At 66.2% G+C, this 18,587-nt stretch overlaps 2 protein-coding genes across 3 annotated transcripts in view; both read right to left on the reverse strand.

Moving 5' to 3' along the window:
* Positions 1–6,504: 6,504 nt before the first annotated feature.
* Positions 6,505–7,252, reverse strand: OVCA2 (OVCA2, serine hydrolase domain containing). Its single transcript, XM_026055216.1, has one exon. It carries the CDS (start codon positions 7,231–7,233, stop codon positions 6,556–6,558), a length of 678 nt encoding a protein of 225 aa, XP_025911001.1. The 5' UTR covers positions 7,234–7,252; the 3' UTR covers positions 6,505–6,555.
* A 221-nt stretch (positions 7,253–7,473) lies between these two features.
* The window catches only part of DPH1 (diphthamide biosynthesis 1), a 23,527-nt gene continuing 12,413 nt past the window's right edge, over positions 7,474–18,587 (reverse strand). For both annotated transcript variants that reach the window (XM_026055218.1, XM_026055217.1), the window contains 8 exons: positions 17,610–17,731; positions 15,292–15,446; positions 14,325–14,446; positions 11,909–11,977; positions 10,530–10,686; positions 9,634–9,734; positions 8,518–8,596; positions 7,474–8,394 (listed from right to left, as the gene is read on the reverse strand). In XM_026055218.1, the coding sequence (XP_025911003.1) occupies positions 7,993–8,394; positions 8,518–8,596; positions 9,634–9,734; positions 10,530–10,686; positions 11,909–11,977; positions 14,325–14,446; positions 15,292–15,446; positions 17,610–17,706 (1,182 nt within the window). In that variant the 5' untranslated portion in view covers positions 17,707–17,731 and the 3' untranslated portion in view covers positions 7,474–7,992. The remainder of the gene's footprint in view (positions 8,395–8,517; positions 8,597–9,633; positions 9,735–10,529; positions 10,687–11,908; positions 11,978–14,324; positions 14,447–15,291; positions 15,447–17,609; positions 17,732–18,587) is intronic.

Consider the following 18,587-nt stretch of genomic DNA (forward strand, 5'->3'; position numbering starts at 1 on the left):
GACTGAGCCCGGCCCGACGGGACGGGCTGCGGCAGGCGGGGGCCGGGGGCGGTCGCAGGTTGCACAACCCGCCCGGCGCGGCCAGGAGATTCCTGAGCGGCGAAGTCAGAGCGGCCCTGCCTGCCCCGGCACCGGGCACCGGGCCCTCGGCAGCCGGCGGTGACCGGAGCYGGCCGGGCAGGTCCGAGGGGGGGACCCGTCTCTGCCACCCTGGGGGCAGAGTCACCCACAGGCGACAGAGGGAGCTGGAAGGGGGGGCAGAGACCCTGGGGGGGCCCTAGATGTGCCTAACCCCTTGCAGGAGGGTGCCGGGAGCTCCGTGCATGCTTGTCCCCACTCGAGGCCGGCGCAGCCTGCGGCTGGGAGCACGGCTGGTGCCAGGTCCCAAAGTTGCTGGCACCCTGCCCTGGCACCAGGTTTTTGCCATGCGCTGCCCTGTCTCCTGCCCAGTCCCTTTGCCTCTGCCTCAGGTGCTGGCYCACGTTCCCCCCTGCATCGCACCAGCTTTTTCGGCAGTTGCTGCTGGTAACGAGCTGGTGGCTGCACACGTCCAGGAATGTGATTTTGGCGCAGCCCAGCTGGTGCCCAGGCAAACCCAACCAACCCGTTGCTGCATTAGCGAGGCCGCAGTGTGGCCCAGCCGGTGACCAATGCTRCTTTGCAGAGAGTGGCGAGCGCCTGGCAGGAGGGCACCCGTGCCACCCGCATGGCCCTGCTGCAGCCAGCGCCGGGTGCTGCAGAGGTGTAGCTTGTCGCCCAAACACCCTCTTCCCCCCGGAAAAAAACTCATTGCTAGTGTCCGTGGGGCCCAGCAGCGGCAGGTTCGCAGCAGCTCCACGCCACGGCGGCGTCAGCACGGCTCTGGGTCTTTYGCAGCTGAAGGGCAATCCCGAAAGTCCATCCTAGCACATCCCAACAGGAAGGCCCAGCACTGCCATGCCCTGTGGGCAGCCAGCGCCGGGCCTGGCTCGGTCCCACGCGCACCAGCCCACCGGAGGAGGTGCCCCCGTGCTACAGCCCCGGGAAGGCGCAGCTAAGCGGGGCTGCGGTGTTGTTGTTTTGAAAGCCAAGTCTCTCTCGCCGACACACTGGAACTAATTTTTCTTCCAAACGAGTCCTTAAAAATATCCTGGATTCGCTGACACTGGAACTCAGCTTCCGACACATTTCCAAGCAGCCGGGCCCTCGGCCAGATGTCAATGCCGGGGGATAAAAAGGCCGGCCAGCTCCTGTGCTCCTCTTCAACACAGAGCGCTTCTGATTGTGGCTGTGCTAGGGAGGAACACGAAGCTTTTCTCTGCCGTGGCTGAGGCCGAGCTACTATTTGCTATTTATACGCRGGGAAAGCACTCGCGCTGGTCTATACTGGGGCGCTGCCGCCCGGCCCCGCTCAGCAGAGACACGAGCGGTTGCGTAAATCTTGCCTTACCTTGGCCTTGCGCTCGAGGATGAGCACTTGCTCCCCAGCAGCTCGCAGCACTTCTGCAGCGAGTTTCCACAGCTCCCGGCATACGGCCGGGAGGGGTGGGGTGGGAAAGCTCTTCCTCAGGGACTTCCAGGCACGGCTCTAACCCCTGCAAAGCCCCGCAGCTGAGGATTGGGCTCTTCCCGCTTTGTGAGGGGCCCCAGCCCTGCCCTCCCCAGCCAGGATTGCTCCTTGGGGCCCCGAGGAAAGCACGTGGCCTCCGGAGGTGGCTGCTGGCCGAAGCCGGAGCCGTCCCTGCCGTAACCYGCTCCCAGCCCTTCACCAGGGGCACGGCGGGGCGAGCGGGAGAGCCGGCACACGCCGCAGCCGGCTCGTGGCACCGCGGCACCAGCTGGGGCCAAACGTGGCAGGAGCATCGTGGGGACTTTGGGGCAGCCAAGCTGTCTGGGGCAGCAAATGCCTGCGTGGGTGGCGAGGGAGAATTCCCACCCCGTCCCCAAAAGGCAGCGCAGGGGCCGGTGCCCCTCGCCACGGCRCTGGCGCTGGCGCGGGCCTGGCTCGCCGGGCTCTGTATGCAGCACACGCTATTGTTACCATCTGACAGCTCTTGGCGAAACGGCCTTTGTGATTCAGCCATGTGTTTATCCCAGCCAGTGGCCCAGCCCAGCGTGGGTTTCCATGGAAAACTTCCATCAAAAACAAGGAGAAAAGGAGCTACAGCAGGAGTGACTCAGCCACAACTGGAAGCTTCTGCGGGTGAGCCGGGGAGGGGGGGACTGATCCCACCGGCCCGGCCCCGCTCGGACCACAGGGCCCAGGGACGGCCCCGAGATCTCGCTGCCGACCCAACGCCGCCCGGCTTGCCTGAGCCTGGCACCGCGGTCCCTGCCCCGGCCCTCCGCTGCCTGCGCCGCGGCCCAGCTGAGCACGCCGCTTCCCAGCTCGTCGCAGGCTCGGAGCCGCGCGTGGACTCGGGGGAGCCACGTTGCATAACCGTCTGCGAAACACGTCACCTTCCAGTAGCGCCCCCTCCCCAGCCATCTGCGTCAGGCTCGGCACAGCCCAGCACTCGTGGTTGTAGCGGAGGAAAAGAGCGAGATGAGTAAGGCTCCAACCACGGCGAGATCCGCTCCCGGCGGCAGGCTCGGCGGGATGTCACCTTCTCCGGCGCAGCCCACGGAAGCACTGCCCGTGCCCGGCGAGCCCCTGTGCGGGCGGCGAGCTCGCGCGCTGGGCCCGGTGCTGTCAGCRCCCGGCAGGGCAAGCGCGTGCGGTGCCGGCGCGGAGGAGGGCCTGAGTCAGCACCGGCGCAGGGGGAAGGGATCTGCACGGAACGGGAGGCGCAGGAGAAGGCAGTGGGTGTTTGCTCAGAGGCAGCAGCGCTCGCAGCAGTCCGTGCTTTAAGCAGCCGTTACCGTCTTTCTCCTGCCTTCCCTGGAAAGCTCTGGGCTGGGGAGAGGGCTGGAGCCCTCCGCACGCGCTGCGAGGGACCGAGAGCGAAGCTGTCCCCACGGCAAAGGGGCGAGTCAGCCAGCACCTTTGGCTCGAAGCCCTGGACTCGGTCCACCCCACACAGGGGACGGTGCGGAGCCCCCAGGAACAAGGCCCGGGCGAAGACGCGGCGCTGCCCGGGACCCCGGGCTCTCGGCGAGCCCTAAGCGGGGACACGCGCTGCCGTGGCAAGGCCAGGGCTGCAAGCAGTGAGCGGAGGTGGTCAAGCGCCAGCGCCACGCAAAGGGCTCTGAAGGCTGCTGCAGGAGACGGAAACAGCCCTGGCCAGGGAGCAGAGGGGTGAGGCTCAACCCCTGCCAAAACACTTGGGGTCCCCCTGCCCCCCCAGCCCGAGCCCAGCCGCTCGGCATCACACCTGCCCCCCAGGTGCCAGGCCCCCGCGTCCCCCTCTCAGCAGTGCCCTCTGCTCAGGGAGAGCGACTCCACACACCGTTTCGGGGGAAGAAACAATTTTCCGGGACTACACCGGGCGGTGGGAGAGCGAGCAGGGACAGCGGAGGGGAAGCAAATCCCAGGGACAACAGTCTGACCAAGGCGGGGGGGAACTTTGTCAATCTTTTCTCCAGGCTCCCAGCCCAGGGCTATTCCCTCCCATTTGTTTTCTTCCAGGCGAAGCTCACAAACGGAGGCTGCGTATTAAAAAAGTGAGCACAGGAAAGCAACCTGGCTCTGCGGAGGGGTGGGGGCGGGGGGAAGCGTTTGGGCTGTTTCTGCGGCTGTCGGAAGCTGAACAAATAGAAAAGCAGCGCCTGCCTGGCGTGGGGCAGACACGAACGTGTCTCACCGTTCAGAAAGGACGCAGGAGCCAGGATTCCCGGGGCACTCTCCTCTTCATCCGTCAGGGACTCACGGTGACGTCCGCAGGAGCCACTTTCCTCCTCCAGGCAGAGCAGGTGCTAAACGCTTCCTTCCTTTGCTACTCACAACATGCACCTCATGCGGGTAAGGGTGAGGTTTATTGATTTTTATTATTTTGTGTAAACTGATGCTTCAGACACCTGGCAGGACTCAGCTTTTTAAACTCCCTGGGAACAGGGCATAGAAGCTGCAGTACCCAAGCATCCTGAAAAGCCCCCCACATTTAGATTATCCACCCATCAAAGCACCTACACCATCTGCCTGCAGCAGCTTTCTGAAAAAGAGACAGGACCACCAAGATAAGGCCCGTCCCGATCACTTACCACACGCGTTCGGGTCCTTTCCTGTTCAAAACCCGAGCGAGCTGCTGCGGAGCCTCTCTCTGGCCATCCCACTTACGGGCCCRGGGGAGGGAGCGGGGCGCTGCTGGCTCCGTGGCTGCGGGACTGCAGTGCAGGCTGGCGGATGCCACCTGGGCAGCGCGTGCTCTGCGGCAGGAGGCCAGCACCTCGTCTCCGGAGCGGCCTCGGAGGGCACGGCGCAGCGAGCAGACGTCTCCGTGCTGCAGTGCCTCCTCCGCGCCATCCTGCAGAGCTCCTCCGGCAGGGGGCTGAGCCGCTCCGCCGGGAAACAGCCGCAGACGATTGCGGCCGCGGCGCCGAGAGCTGTAGCTCTGAAATAATTAAATAGCTAATGGCGGGGTCTGCAAAGTGCTTTCTGCTGCCATCCTTTCATATCTGCTAAGAGCTCAAGTGGGGGGAGCAGCGCCGAGAAAAAGGCCCCGATGCTTCGTCATCGGCATCCGCTGGGTTAAATCTCACTCCGCAGAGCTGGCTGCCAAGCCTGAGCATGCAGCCCGCGAGCTGCTGCTTCTCCTGGGTCTGTCGGCCCTTCGCCTCCCCCTTCACCAGCCTTTTGGGAACAGGGGCTGAGCTGAGCTGCCGGGAGGGCACCCAGCCACGCAGATGCTACCCGGAGAGCAGAACAGCACCTCTGCCTTTCCCAGTGTCACCCCAGCAGGCACTTGTCTGACCATCGCCTCCCCTGCAAGCCAAAAGCTGCATCCCTCTCCCCAAAATTGGCTTCTTGTCTCCCTGTCACGGTGACTGACAGGTGACAGCCACCCCATGCCTTCACGTCACCTAAGCAGGCACGAGGCAACGTGGAAAGCCAGCCCTGCCACCTGTGCGGCTCTGACGCAGCCTGCCCTCCACTCCATGAGTCAGCCCCAGTTTCGCTCCCCATGTGCCCTTCCGAGCACTGCAAGGATCGCGGGTGCCACGAGATGGCAATGCTGGCAGCAGGCAGGAGCCTGCCGGAGCCCGAGGGACCCCTGCAGCCTCCAGCCCCCGGGAACGCGCCAGCCCGGGTCCGGGCCGCAGACGGAACCAGCCACATCCTCCTTCCACCTCTGTTGTGCTCACACTTAACCAGCAACAAACCAGAGGGCAAAACCGACACAAATTGAAACTGCTTTCTTTTGCTTGGTTAGTTCTAACCTGCGGCAGTTCTCAGGCCTGTTCACAGCTGAATAAACACTCAAAGCGCTTCCACCTACTGATCCCACTCCCCCGTGGCTGCACAACTGCTAGCTCCAGCCTAGGAAGGCGTAAGGAGCACGTGAAGGAGCACATGGCCACAAGCGGGACCCTCCCTCCCCCGCCAGCGTGAGCCAACGCACTGACGCTGCCTCGCAGAGGCGCCGTCTCATCCCTACGCTCGTCACCTCGGCTGCAGGATGCTCCCGGCCACCCCGTGCTCTCCCCCTCGCAGCACCGAGCGTGCAGCGCCCCGAAGGCGCACAGTACTGTTCTCCAAGCTGGAAGTGCTGCGCAGCGAGGGTACAAGCTGTACCTGGCAACATGGGAGGGGTGAATTAACCTATGATGTTTTGTGAAATTTCTCTCTTTTATCAACTACCTTGCACTGTACCACTACGGAAAAGGGTCATTAGAGAAAATCCCCTATGAGCAAGGCCCTTAGCACGATACCATTAAAACACCTCTGGGCTACAGTCTCAAGAGACCGGACTAGACTAGTCTTGAAGCAGTACAGTTATCAAGCAAAACCTCTACCATTATAGCAACAACAATAACCAAGATTTCTGTGTGCTTCTGGAAAAATATCAAAAACAGAGAGGAGCAGGAGTTGATTTTTTTTTCCCCATGTCTTCTTGTTCATGAAGGAACTTCACATAGAGGAAGATACAAGAGAAGAAATCTCTCAATTTGTGTGAGCTGAACCAGCACAAAGACTTTATTCCTGAGAAGGAAACAAAAAGCAGCCCTGACACTGCCAGAGGAAAAAAAAGTTCTAAACCCAGCCCAGCTGCAAGGWTGGCTTAATAGTTTTCACAGTAGATATAAAAAAACCCTTTGTGATATAAAAGCTGCAAGAGCCGTGTGCTCCGTAGCCATTTCCTTTGGCTGAGTTGCAGTGCCCTACCTTTAAACAGCTACACAAGTTTCCGAAAGCCCACAGCACACTACAGGCAGACCTGTGTCACCTTTTTGTCCTCAAACTCCTCATACTCATACTTGTGTACTTATCTAGACAACAAAGTTGAAAAAAAATAAATAAAAAGGAAATAAAAAGGAAGAGTTATGCCTGGCACTACGTTATCACTGCAAAGGAGCAGAGTGAGATGACGAGGCTCTTTCTTCGGCCCCTCTGGATGGCAGAGGAGTAGAGTGAGCTTTCGACCCAGATGACAGGCTGCACGTGGCTCACCGGAGCCCCCTTTATTACAGATGCTGTTATCAAACGGCACCAGCCCCTGGCAGCTCGGCCTGTCCCTGTGCGGGGCGGAAGCGGTCCAGGAAGTCCAGGTAGGCCTTCTTCTGCGGCGCCGCCGCCGGGACAAAGTGCCCGCCAGGGTGCGCAACGACGACGGGCTCCACGAAGCGCTGGGCCAGCTCCTGGCTGAGGCGGGGGGCGATGACGGCGTCAGCGTCGCCCACGATGTGCAGCGTGGGCAGGGCGATGGGCTGCCGGTAGAAGTGGCCGTGGGCCGGGGCGCGGCTGGCGAAGCCTGCCACCAGGATGGCGAAGGCGACGGGGAAGCGGGGGTCGCCGCGGGCCCGCAGCGCGCACACCATGGCAGCCAGCGCCGCGCCCTGGCTGAAGCCCAGCAGCCCGTCGAAGGGCCCACGCTCCGCCAGCGCCGCCGCCACGGCCGACAGCGACTCCTCCAGCCCCGCCGGCGCCGCCGCCTCCTCCTGCGCCTCGAAGGTGCCGGGCCCGGAGAACCACCAGCCGCGGGGGTCGTCGTCGCTGTCGCCGTCGCCGCCGGGCACGGGGTGCGGCGCGCTCAGCGCCACCAGCTCGGCGCGGCCGCGCAGCGCCTTGCGCAGCGCCCCGGTGCGCTCCCGGAAGCGGCGCTCGTTCTGCCGGTAGCCATGGAGGCCCAGCAGCCGCAGCGGCCGCCCCTCCGACATGGCGCTCGCCGCCACCGGAAACCGGCGCCCGCCGCTTCCGCCGGCGCCCGCCCTTCCCGCCGAAACGCCGCGCGCTCATTGGGCGGCGCCGCCGGCGGGGCGGGGCCTGGCGCGCGCCTCTCTCCGCCGGCGTCGCGCGCCCCCTGGCGGCGGGCGGGCGGGCGGCAGCGGGGCGGCGGCCGCGCTCCCCGGGGCCGCTACGCTCGCGGGCTCTCGGCGGCGGCGGCGGGGGCCCGAGGCCCGGCCTGGGAGACGGGGGAAGCGTCCGTCAGCCCTGCCCCGGCTGCGATGCTGCCCGCAGGGGCCCCAAAGGCCTGCGCTGGCGGGCGACGCCCTCCTCCCCGGGGTGCAGCGCCTGGCGGGGGCTCGCGGAGCGCACGGGACCCCGCCAGGCTCTGCTCTGCCCAGATGTGCGCCCAGATGTGCGCCCAGACAGGGATGCTGCCCACAGGGGCCTCAGCAGCCTGTGCGGGCAGGTGACTCCCCCCCCTCCTCCCCAGGGTGCAGCACCCGTCAGGGACTTGCGGAGCACACGGGACCCCGCCAGGCTCTGCTCCGGCCAGCTGTGCGCCCAGATGTGCATCCCAGACAGCAATGCTGCCCGCAGGGGCTCTCAAGGGCCTGCGTGGGTGGGCAATGCCCCACCCTGGGGTGCAGCGCCCACCAGGGGCTTGTGGAGCAGGCGGCTCAGCACCGAGCTCGCCAGGCTGTGCTCTGCCCAGATGTGCGCCCAGATGTGTGCCCAGCTGCGTGCCCCAGCTAGGGATGCTGCCCACCAGAGCCCCGGCTGGTTCTGGTGCCCGTCGGCGCTGGGCCGGGGCAGAAGCCACAGGGTGGCGCTTTCGGCACGCAGCACCGGGCACCCAGAGTCCGCGCTGCGCCGAGGGGTCCGCGCTGCCCGCACCCCTCCACCCCGCCGGCGGCCAAGAGCAAAGGGGCAAAGCGGGCACCCGCCGCCTCGCTCCGCACCTCCCCCGAGGCCGGGTTAGGCCCTGGCGATCCCCCGCCACGACGGGACGCGCTGCCCACCTGGGCTGGCCGGCCGGGGTGCTGGGGCTGGCGGCTGGCATGGTTCACGGTCCAGGGCCCCAGGGACTGGCTGGCGTAGAAATCCATGGGGTACGTGCGCTGCCACTCGATGTCCTGGAGTGCCACGGCTGCCTGCGGAGCGGGGCGAGGAGGTGAGGCCCCCCGCGGGCTGCCGGCAGCCTGGGGCATCCCCCGGCGCCGAGGTTCTGCCCGCAGCCCTGCCGTGCTCCCCCGCCGGCCCCGAGGGCTCCTCACCTCGTAGGGCGTCAGCAGCGGCTTGCTGAAGGCTTCGCCCCAGTCGATGGAGAGCCGGGGACAGGCTACCTGCACCCACCTGGAAGGGAAGCACAGGGCGACGCTCACCCCTGCCGACGGCCGGCGCGCGGGGCACCCACCGCGGAGACGGAGCCATTTGCACGCAGACGCGAGGGATGGGGGCGAGCAGCCTTTTTGGAAGGAGCTGAACGACGAGCTGAGATAAAGCCCCTCCGGGGCCCCCAGGGCTCAGTGCCGGGGGCGAGGGAGCAGAGCAGGCAGCAAGCGAGTTGCCCCGCTGCGATCGAGAGCCTGGACTTGGTGTGTGCCCGGCTGGCAGAYGCTGTGCCGGCCCAGCGTGGTGCTGAGCATCCAGCTCAGGACAGCCTGGCACAGGCCGTGCTCGGCGTCTTTAGTGCCGTCTGGTCCCAGCCACATCCCCATTGCGAGGAATCTGTTCCTCTCTCCATCAGGCTTAGCCACGTCCAGCGGAGCGAGAGCACCGCACGAACCGGCCCAGGCTGCCATGAATATTTCAGAGGCTGGGAACGAACCCCCACAGCGGCGGGGAGCTGCCCTCCCAAGGACAGCCGCGTCCCCAGAGCCCGACCATCAGCCGTGGGCGGGCTGTTGGGACCCCGCTTGAGCTGTGCCAGGGTCTGTCCAGGTGGCAGCAGGACGGATGTGACATAGACGGCATCTGGACAGCCTCAAGGACGCCGCTTTGACGTCTGCAGCCAGGACACGGAGCRAGGGCACCGCCCCAGTGAAGCGGCTGCAGTTCGTTCCCACCACGCGGCGGCACAGTCCTGGGGGGATCCCAGCAGCACGAGGGCCGGGAGCCGAGAGACGCCACGTGGCGGGGAGGCAGACAGAGAAACCCTCCGCGACAGTAAATCAGAGAYGGGGATCTAAATTCAGCCCATTCCCAAATCCCCAAAGGCCTTGCAGCGAGCGAGGAGGCAGGAGGCTGCGGCAGCTGCCTCGGGGCTTCCATAGGGAAATGGGAACCAGACACCAGAGGCCTGGATGCTGCCGGGGCTGTGCGCACAGCGGGGCTRGGGGCACCCTGGGGACACCGGCACGGAGGGGCGGGCGCGGGGTGGCAACACTCACGCGTCCACGTCAGGGAAGAGCTGCAGCTTGCTGGGGAAGATCTCGGAGAGCAGCACCCGCACGTAGGGCCGTCCCAGGGCGCGGAGACGCGACTCCAGGTGCTGGGGGAAGGCAAGRCACCGATGGACGGTGAGAGGTGCCCGGGCAGGCTTCGGCGATGAGCCGATGCCCCCAGCATGGCGTTTTCCAGCCCTGGAAGCAGCAAGGAAGCCAGACCAGCCCCAAGCCCTGCCTGTGGCACAGTCACATCCCTGCACCTCCAGACCCCGACTGCATCCACCGAGCCCCCGGGGCCGTTTCAGCTCCGTGGCCGCAGGGCAGGATGGGCGCAGCGATGGAGCCGGGCCCCCGGCCAGCCGCCCCGTGCTCCGGCCGCGGCTCCCCCTCGCGCACAGCTCTCCCYGGTGCCCGCCTCAGCCTAATGAAGTAATTACCGCTCAATGACAACAATCTGTTCTCGTTAGCGGCTCCCTTCTCTGGGAGGCGAAAGGCTGCAGGGAGGAAGCGACCGGCCCAGGAGCTGCCTGCTCCTTCCTTGCCCTTCAAAGCCGCCACTAATTGCCCTGTGCTCGGCCAGCCCCAGCGACACCTCCGGCCTGCCCTTGGCTCCACGGAGCAGGAGCCATCGCCGGGAACTCGCTGCCCCTCCGCTGACCACCCCCAGCATCGCCCTGCAAGCGCGCGACGTTCCCGCGCTGCCCCAAACGCCACCCGCASCCCCCCAGAAAGTCCTGCCCGTCCTCCGCAGCGCCGGGCCGGCCCTCGCCCTCTGGCAGCGGGGCGAAGGTGCCATCGCTCACCCCGGGGGCAACGGCCGGCCCATCCTCCCCGCCCGGGACCCGCGGCATCCCGAGCGCAGGCTGAGCCCCCGGGGGCAGGCGAGAGGCGGCGGGTACCTGCAGGATGCCGGGGGAGCCCTGGCGCCCCAGCGTCCCCAGGATGAGCCCCCAGGTGCGGGCGCCGGCGGCRGTGCGGATGGCCTCCTGCCGAGCGCGGTGCATGCGCTCGTGGGCGTAGTGCTCCTGCGAGAAGACCTTGCTGTAGGGATCGTACCTGCGAGGGAGACCCAGGCTCAGCCGACCCCGTCCCCGGTGGCGCCCGGAGCCCTGCTGCCCCCACACCGCCCCGCCGGCCCCCAGCTCCGGCAGTGGCCCCGTGCCTGCTCAGCCCCACAGCCTCCGCCACTAGCGGGGACGGCGGTGCCTCTGGGGACTGTGTCCAGCCCCGGCTGCGAGGGGCTGGCCCTGGGGCCGYGCTCGAGGCCCCGAGGGACACGGTTAGTTGGTCTCCTGGGCTGGGGGGACGCTGCCCCGCGTCGCCATCCCTGAGTGCGTCGCTGCACCCCTCCACGCCAGCCCCGCTCCCGGGGGAGCCCAGCTCGCCCAGCCGGTGGGACCAGACCCCGCCCCGCCTCGCCGCCCTCCTTCGTTAGCACTAATTGGCTCCGAGAGCATCCCTGCGCGGGGATGCAGGGGCCCAGCAGGCTCAACATGGCTCCAGGACCTGTCGGGGGGATGCAGCGGAGACGGGTGCCGGGGTCGCGTTCCTGTCCCAGCCCCCGGACGCCCAGCACAGCCCGGGCCACTCGCTCCGCTCCGCGCTCGGCTCCCCCCTGCCGGCTCATCAATTATGAAGAAATCTTTGATTTGTTGCTTTGTTTGACGAGGGGAATTTTAATCAAATCCCACTCGGGTTTCGGCAGCTTCCCCAGCGCCATAAACCTGACGCGCGTCTCCCGTTAGTAACAAACGACCTACTAAGAAATTCAGATTTYGCCAAATGGGCCCAGCCTTTCGCTCTTGATATTTCATCTGCTTTCAGCAGCCTCATCATCGCGCTTTATGGCCTCTGCCTGCAGCAGCCGGGAGTTTAATGGCTGCACCTCAAAGAGCTTTCACAGGTACTTGTCAAAATGTTTATATTCAGCCGGAGTAAATGGCTGGTGTTCATCTCGCCGAGCGCGGCGCCCCTTGGCACCTCTCCACCAGCCCGCCGCGCCGCGGCCGCGCACCCGGCTCCGCGGGGCCGCCTGAGCGCGCGAAGCCCTCGAGGAGGCCAGCGCCAGCGCTGCGCCGGCCCCGGCTCGGCCCACGGGTGGGGACGGCCCTCCCCCTTCTCCGGTGACCCGTGTCTCCTGGCGTCCCCGGCGCGCTGCAGGGAGCCGGGGGGGCTCCCGGGGCTCCGCAGCTCCCGGGGGAGCAGTGCCGCCGCTGMGGGGCTCTTGGGGAAAGGAGAAGGTGCGGGAGGGTTTGGGCTTCCCACCGCGGCCCCGTACCTGTAGGCAGGGATTCCCGGGTTGGCGATCATGATGGACTCCAGGTGGAAGCGCCCGTCGCCCAGGTACCTGCAGGGAGGAGAGGAGGCGCTGCGGGACACGGGACACCGCAGTGCATGGACCAGCRGTCCCCCAGGTCCCAGCGCGTGGAGGTGCCAGTGCCGCTCTCGCACGTGACGCCGCACGGCAGCGGCAGGGCTGTCCCCGAGCGGAGATGGGTGCCCTGAGCCTGCCGCGGGCGGCGCGACGCGACGCGACGCAGCCCAAAGGGCCGTGCTGGGCAGCCTGGCTGCGCCAAGCCATTTCCCGGGCAGCGGGGAGCACGTCGGCTGCAGGGTGCCCGAGCCTGGCACGTCCCCCGACACGCCAGCGTTGGCACCGGCGCAGGGGGAGACGTCCGCTCTSGGGGCTAAAGCGGGCGCCCGCCTCGGCGCGGTGCAGCGGGGGCAGCGCCCGGGAGCTGCTCCATCGCTTCGGCTTGCTCTAGACATTGCTGCTTCCATTTCTAATCGGATTTCAAGTCAGCAATTACATTTCAAAGCCTTTCATTCAGCTGCCCTAATGGAGTGAGGGCTTGGAAAATGAATTCAGACGTAAAACTTGACTAGATTTTGCCCTTAATTGGAGAATGACATTTTGGAAGATCAAAGCTAATTTGTCTGCAAAAGTTAGCCCCAGAGACGGGCTAAATAAGAAAATAATAACGAAAGAAGGAGCACCAGGAGGCTGCAGGTACGACGGCACCTGCCCGGGTGGCAGGGAGGAGGCTGCAGCCAGCTCCGACTGCTCCGCCAGCGCGGGGACGGCAAGGCCGGGAAGGATCCGCTCACGCCCACGTAAACCCAGCCCGGCCGCCTCTCCCCCGCTCTCCACGACCTTGGGGACGGATGAAAGGAAACGCTTCTTTCCCTGCTCTCCGCGCGGCTAATGGGAACCTCGGGAGATGCGAGGCAGAACGAGGCCCYGTGCGAAGCCGGAGACCCCTCGGATCCCGGCCTCCCGCGCACGGACGTGCCGGAGGGGCTCTGCGCCCCCAAGTTTTCTCTCCGAAGGCCTGGGGAGTTTCACATCCGACTTCTCCTGGCTCGAAGGCAGCCCACGCGGCAGCTCCGGCTGCGGAGGTGCCGGTCCCGGCCGGCAGAGGAGGCTGAGCGGAGCCACGGCAGCCCCAGAACGGTCCCCGAACGCGACGCCCCGCGCAAACCCGCGCGGARGAGACGTCGCACAGCGCAACACCCCCCGGCACGTTAGCAATCATTAGCCAGGCTCCCCGACCGGCAGCGTTTGGAAACACCTCTGCGCTGACAAGCTGGTTCCCGTTTCGGAGACCAAACCTCTTCTCGCTGGAGCAGAGGGATTTTCTCCCGCGATCCCGGGCTGCCGGTGGCCGGGGCCTCGGGCACTTGCGGGGCGTCAAGGCTCGGAGCAAAGCAGGCGGCACGGGAGAAGGGAGCGCTCGGGAACTCCGCTCGCCGCAGACCCGCCGGGCCGCGGCAGCGGGGCAGGCGTCCCGGGGAAACCCTGCGAGCCGAGGCCCCGCTCTGGCTCTCTCCCTAGGGAAGGGCCACCCTGCCCCGGGGCTCCCTGGCTCCCCCCAAGGGTGGGGTCCTTGTATTTATTTATTCTGCAGCGCACTGTATTCACAGTACATTAAGCATTTCCATTACCTAAAATAATTAGGTGATAGGAAGCGAAGTGCTCCCTCTAATTTGCTGTCCTTAAATAAAATTAATGTTGCTGTGATGTTGGGCCCCGGCCATTTGTCTTTTCCAATTATCCACCCGCCCTTCCATCTATTATCTATTCTGATATACGACTCAATTATTTCCTCCGTGCTACAAGCACAAGCCACTCCAAGGAGCGCCGGGAGCCGCGGGGAGCCCGTCCCACCCCGCTCCTGCCCCCTCGSGCCACCCGCCCCGCACGCAGCGCCCGGGGAGCCCCAGCAAGGCCCCCGGGGCAGCGGCGACGGGCATGAACAGGGCGAGCATCCTCCACCAGGCCGTTTCCCAAAGCGCGGCGGGCGCTGAGCCCGCGCCAACGTGCCCCGCGGGTTTGATAGCMCAGGGGACGGGGCAGGGCTGGGGGCTGTGTCCCCCCTGGGTGCAGAGCCCTGTCCCTGCTCGCACATGCACAAGGTCCCCACCACCCCAGGACAGAGACACCCGCCATGCAGCTCAGCCCCTGCCCCCAGAGCTGCGGGGCAGCTCCAGCGCCGAGGACGGGCACAGCTCAGCGCTGCGGGAGCACAACCTGCCCGGGCCGTGCTGGGCCCCCCCGGCAGCCCCGCGGACCTGCCGCGAGCCGGAGCGAGGGAGGGGAGAGGGCGGGAAAGGGGACAGAGATGGAGGGGAGCGGGCGTATCCCCGAGCGGGGCGCGCAGCGGGCAGAGCAGCCTCCAGCCCCGGGTACTCACACGATAGCATCCGTGTCCTGYGCGAGCCGGGGAGACGTGCAGCCCAGGATCTCGCCGGGAGAGAGGGGCTTGCACTGGGGCACGCACACCTTGTACTGGGAGCGCAGCTCCTGCGAGGCCGCCTGCGGAAGGCACCGGGGTCAGGGCACGGCTGGGCAAGCCCGGCCGCGGCYGCACGGGAGCAGGATGCACCCCAAAATCAGCTCTTGGCACCGAGCAGCGAAGGCCTGGGACCCTCCAGCAACCCTCGTGGCATTGCTGGGTCCCTCGGCCCGTCCCATGTCCGAGGGACGCCGGCAGCGATGCACCGATGGCCCRGGCACCGGCTGCGGGGCCCGGAGGTGAGCTGGTCACTTGGGCATCGAGGAGGGAACTGGCCCTGCACAGGAGAGGTGCTCCGAGGCAACGTATCAATTAAAATACAAGGGAAAACGCTAAACGCTTCAACAGCCCCGTTTAGACAGACACGGCTCAAGAGGCTCATTCATCTCCTCCCATCCCGCCCAGCCGGCCGTTCGGGAGGAGACAGACGGACCCGCCGGAGCTTCCCCTGCCGCTGCCGGCACTGCATCAAAATGCCAAGTGCTCCCGYGCCTGCCCTGACATTTACGGAGCAGCCCCCGGGGGAGCCGGGGAGGGGTGCCGCCATGAAACATTGATCAGAGTTATTATAAAGTACTTGATCAACATTACGGCGGCAGCATATTATCGCCGCTATTCATTAGAGGGGAACCGCCACCAGCAGCAAYGCGGGCGGCTGGGAGCAGAGAGCCCCCGCGCCGCTGCGCTGCAAGGGGCTCCGCTGCGCGCCAAGGGCTGCCGCTCGTCCGCGCCTGCGGGGACACGGAGCGGGGCTGAAAGAGGGCATSGCGCCGGGCAGAGGCATCGCGCCGGGCGCCCGGCCTGGGTGATGCGCAAGCCCCGTCCCGTGCCCCTCGGAGCCGGAGCCGCGGGGCTCCCGCCTCACCTGCAGCGCCGACACGAACTGCACGGTGCTGACGAGGGCCAGCGAGGCGCCCGCGGGGAAGTTGAAGCGCAGGGTCTCGAGGAAGTGGGACGTGTCGATCTTTATGTCCACRAAGACGTAGAGCATCTTCACCCCTTGCGTGGCGTCGATGGGAACTGGCGACCGGGAGAGACAGGCGCTCAGTCTCTCAGCGCTCGCCGGGCCGGGAAGGGCCGCGCCGCCCCCGCGCCCGCGCTGTCACCCAGGGCACAYGCAGCCGGCGGCGGGAGCGGCGGGGAGCACCCGGTCATTTCTCGCTGGATAATGGCAGCCCAGGGAATCAATGAACACAAATCTAATTACCCCCGGTGCTAAGAAGCCTGTGTCACCACGATTAAGTGAATAATTAAAGTACACGGAGTCTGCATCGATCCACAGCTCCACATTCACTTCCCATTTTGGTGCTCTTCACCCGATCACAATTAAGTGCAAATTACTCCCTGCTGCGAGGCAGAGCAGCCCGGGGAAGGAGAGGAGAAGAGCCTCTGTCCTCTACGGGGACGGAGCCCCGCGGCGGGGCAGGAGCCGAGCGGTCCCCAGCTCCCGGCAGGCAGGACGCGAGGCCGGGCCAGGTGGCTGCAGGCAGCGAACAGGGACRCGAACAGCAGCGGGGCTGGTCCCTGCTCGGCTCGCTGCCACACAGCTGGACAGGAGGACATGCAGCCCTGCCTTCCCCTGCGGCACGGCAGCTCCGGCAGATGCGGTTCCCGTCCCCCGAGAGCAGCCGCTGGTGGCTAGCTCTCCGCACGGCGCCCGTGCCCAGGCACCGCTGGCTAGAGGCCCCCTTCCTTCCCTTCTTGCTGTTAATTAATCTAATAGCAAGCTACAAAGCAGGAGTTTTTATGTTCCCTGTTTCAGCGGTACCTGTAACCCTCACTTCCGTAACAAAGCACCTAGCACGGATATTTATCACTGCGAATGCTCACGCTGACACGGCTTTCGGGACACAGTTCTCAACGGGTAACTCAGTATTTTATATGGAGCATGATGCAATCCTTAAAACCCATTTAAAGAGCCCTGTAATGTCCAAGGGCTTCTCTAGTCCCTGCTGGGACTTGCTAGGCGGGCTGAGGGCTGGCACCCGCCGTGGGCAGGTGCCCCAAGGGCAGGGACGCAGGGTGCCAGCAGAGCCGTAGGCAGAGCCCGGAGAGCGCCGTGCCGCAGCGGCTACTGCGGGGACACGCCGTCGGGAGCCCTGCGGCCGCCGAGCCCCAGCCCGCGGCACGGGCAGCGGCCGGCCCGTCGGCCTGCCCGCGGCAGCGCCCGCGCGGCACCGCAATTCTGCCGGTCCACCTTAAAACCCAGAGTGTCTTATTGTTATTTTTGGGCTGATTCCATCCTGGGTGGACTTCAAAGTTAGCAGCATCTGGGACAGCAGTGCAGTTTCCATGGCAACTGAATCCAGAGTACYGTTCCGCCTAGGGAGCGCACAGCCTCCTCCTCGCTCTGCCTTCAAACAAGCCATCGCACCGGCAAAACACACTTTCCGAGCCCGGGCCGGCATGGGAGATGGCCACCAACCCCCTTGGCACAGGGACAGGGGCCTGGCTGGGCCCCCAGGCGAGCCGGCGCCCCGCAAGAGCCCCCGCGGCCATTGCTCCCCTCCTCGGTYGCTCCTGACCTTGCTTCCAACATCCCGAGCTGCGGGAGCAATGGTGACAGCAGCCCTATTCCCTCTCGGCTGCTCCCCGGCGAGTGGCAGGCTCCGATCCCGCACACTCGCGCTGGGCTCTCGCCCCGTTTCGCTGCTCTCGGCGCCCAGGGCTGGGGTTTGGGCACCGTCCCGGCACAGGGCAGGGCAGCACGAAGCCCCGTTACCTGGCACAGCGGGAGGGGAGCTGCTCCGTGCACCCTGCCGTCCCCAAACCCTGCCCACAGGCAGGGAACCGGGCAGCCTGGCCCCAGCCGAACAAAGCAATCGAGGCTGGAGAACAGAAATCCCTTCTTAAGGGGATTAGCGCTCAGCGCCGAGCCCTCGAGCTGGCCTCAAGCACGGCCGGGAGCAGCCGCGGGGCCAGCGGGACCAAGCGGTCTTTCATCCAGACGGCTTGTCGGAGGCAAGAGCCTCCGCAACCCAAGCGGCCGCCGCCGGGCGCTGCGGGGACGTCGTGCCAGCAACGGTAACGGAAGCATCGTGCCGGCCCGGAAAGCGCCGCGCTGCCAGGGCTGGGGAGGCAGCACCATGCTGGGAGGCCCCGGGCGGCCTCCGCCGCCTCACGCGCGGCTGCCTCGGGTCACGCAGCGGCCGGGGGCYGCCGGCGGGCTGGTGCGTCACCTACTCAGGCAGCTGTGGCCGTAGTGCACGAGGAAGTCGGCGCCCAGGGCCTTGGCCGTGTAGTCGTCCACGCAGCAGGCACCGTAGGTCACGTCGCCCATCACCACCGCCTCCGCTCCCGTGAACCTGCGGGGAGGCACGACAGTGAGGCACGGCCGCCGCCGGGCCGCCCCACGCCCCGTCCTCCCGCCCGCGCCACGAACGGGGGCCCCCACGCCTGCCGTGCCGGAGGGCCCCTCCGCAGGCACGGAAGAGGATGAGCACTGGCTACTCCCGGAGATGTCAACATGATTAAACTGGAGAGAGGTAATCCGCCTCTTCAATTGGGTAAAGCTGTTTGCAATTCAGCGGATTATCCGCTCATCAAATAATATGCTGCCAGCTTCCTAATGCACCAGGAGGGAGAGGAGGCAGAGGGAGCCGCGGCACCTTCACCCTCATCGGCCGGCCCCAGGCACTGGAGCCACCGGCACGTGCCCTGCCGCAGCTCCTGGAGAAGAGCCGGGCACGGCAAACGGCCGCCTTGGTCCTCCATGTGGCTCCAGGCAGCGTGCGAGCCGGGGTGCCCCGGGCCGCCGTGCCCGCCGCGGGTGCCAGCTCGGCCAAGCCGGGGTGCCGGGCGCGCAGGGAGGAGCAGCCGGTGCTGAGGTGGTGCTTGGAGAGGAGAAGTGCTGAGTGAAGGCTGCCACCGGCCCCCTTGCCCGCTCCGGCACCCGCGCGGCGACGGAGGGGCAYGCGGCGGGCATGGGAGATAAGGCCGGGGCTCCCGCCTGATTTAGAGGCGCCACCTTTGTAGGTATTTTATTGCACCATTTCAGGGGATTATTAGCTTGGCCGCTTTCCCAGGGAGCTGCGGTGGTATTTTAATTACGGAAGCAGGTATTGTAACGGCAAAGCCCCGCGCCTGGAGGGGCTGCTCGCACCAGCTGCTAATTCCTTATTTACACAGAGGTTGTGCCGAGCGCGGGCAGGGCGCGCGCTC

Source organism: Apteryx rowi, unplaced genomic scaffold (genome assembly GCF_003343035.1).
Source record: "Apteryx rowi isolate R43461 unplaced genomic scaffold, aptRow1 scaffold_99, whole genome shotgun sequence".
NCBI lineage: Eukaryota > Metazoa > Chordata > Aves > Apterygiformes > Apterygidae > Apteryx > Apteryx rowi.

What these genes read in the sequence shown, in the direction of transcription:
- OVCA2 (XM_026055216.1), bottom strand. Translation starts at nt 7,233, where the DNA reads ATGTCGGAGGGGCGGCCGCTGCGGCTGCTGGGCCTCCATGGCTACCGG.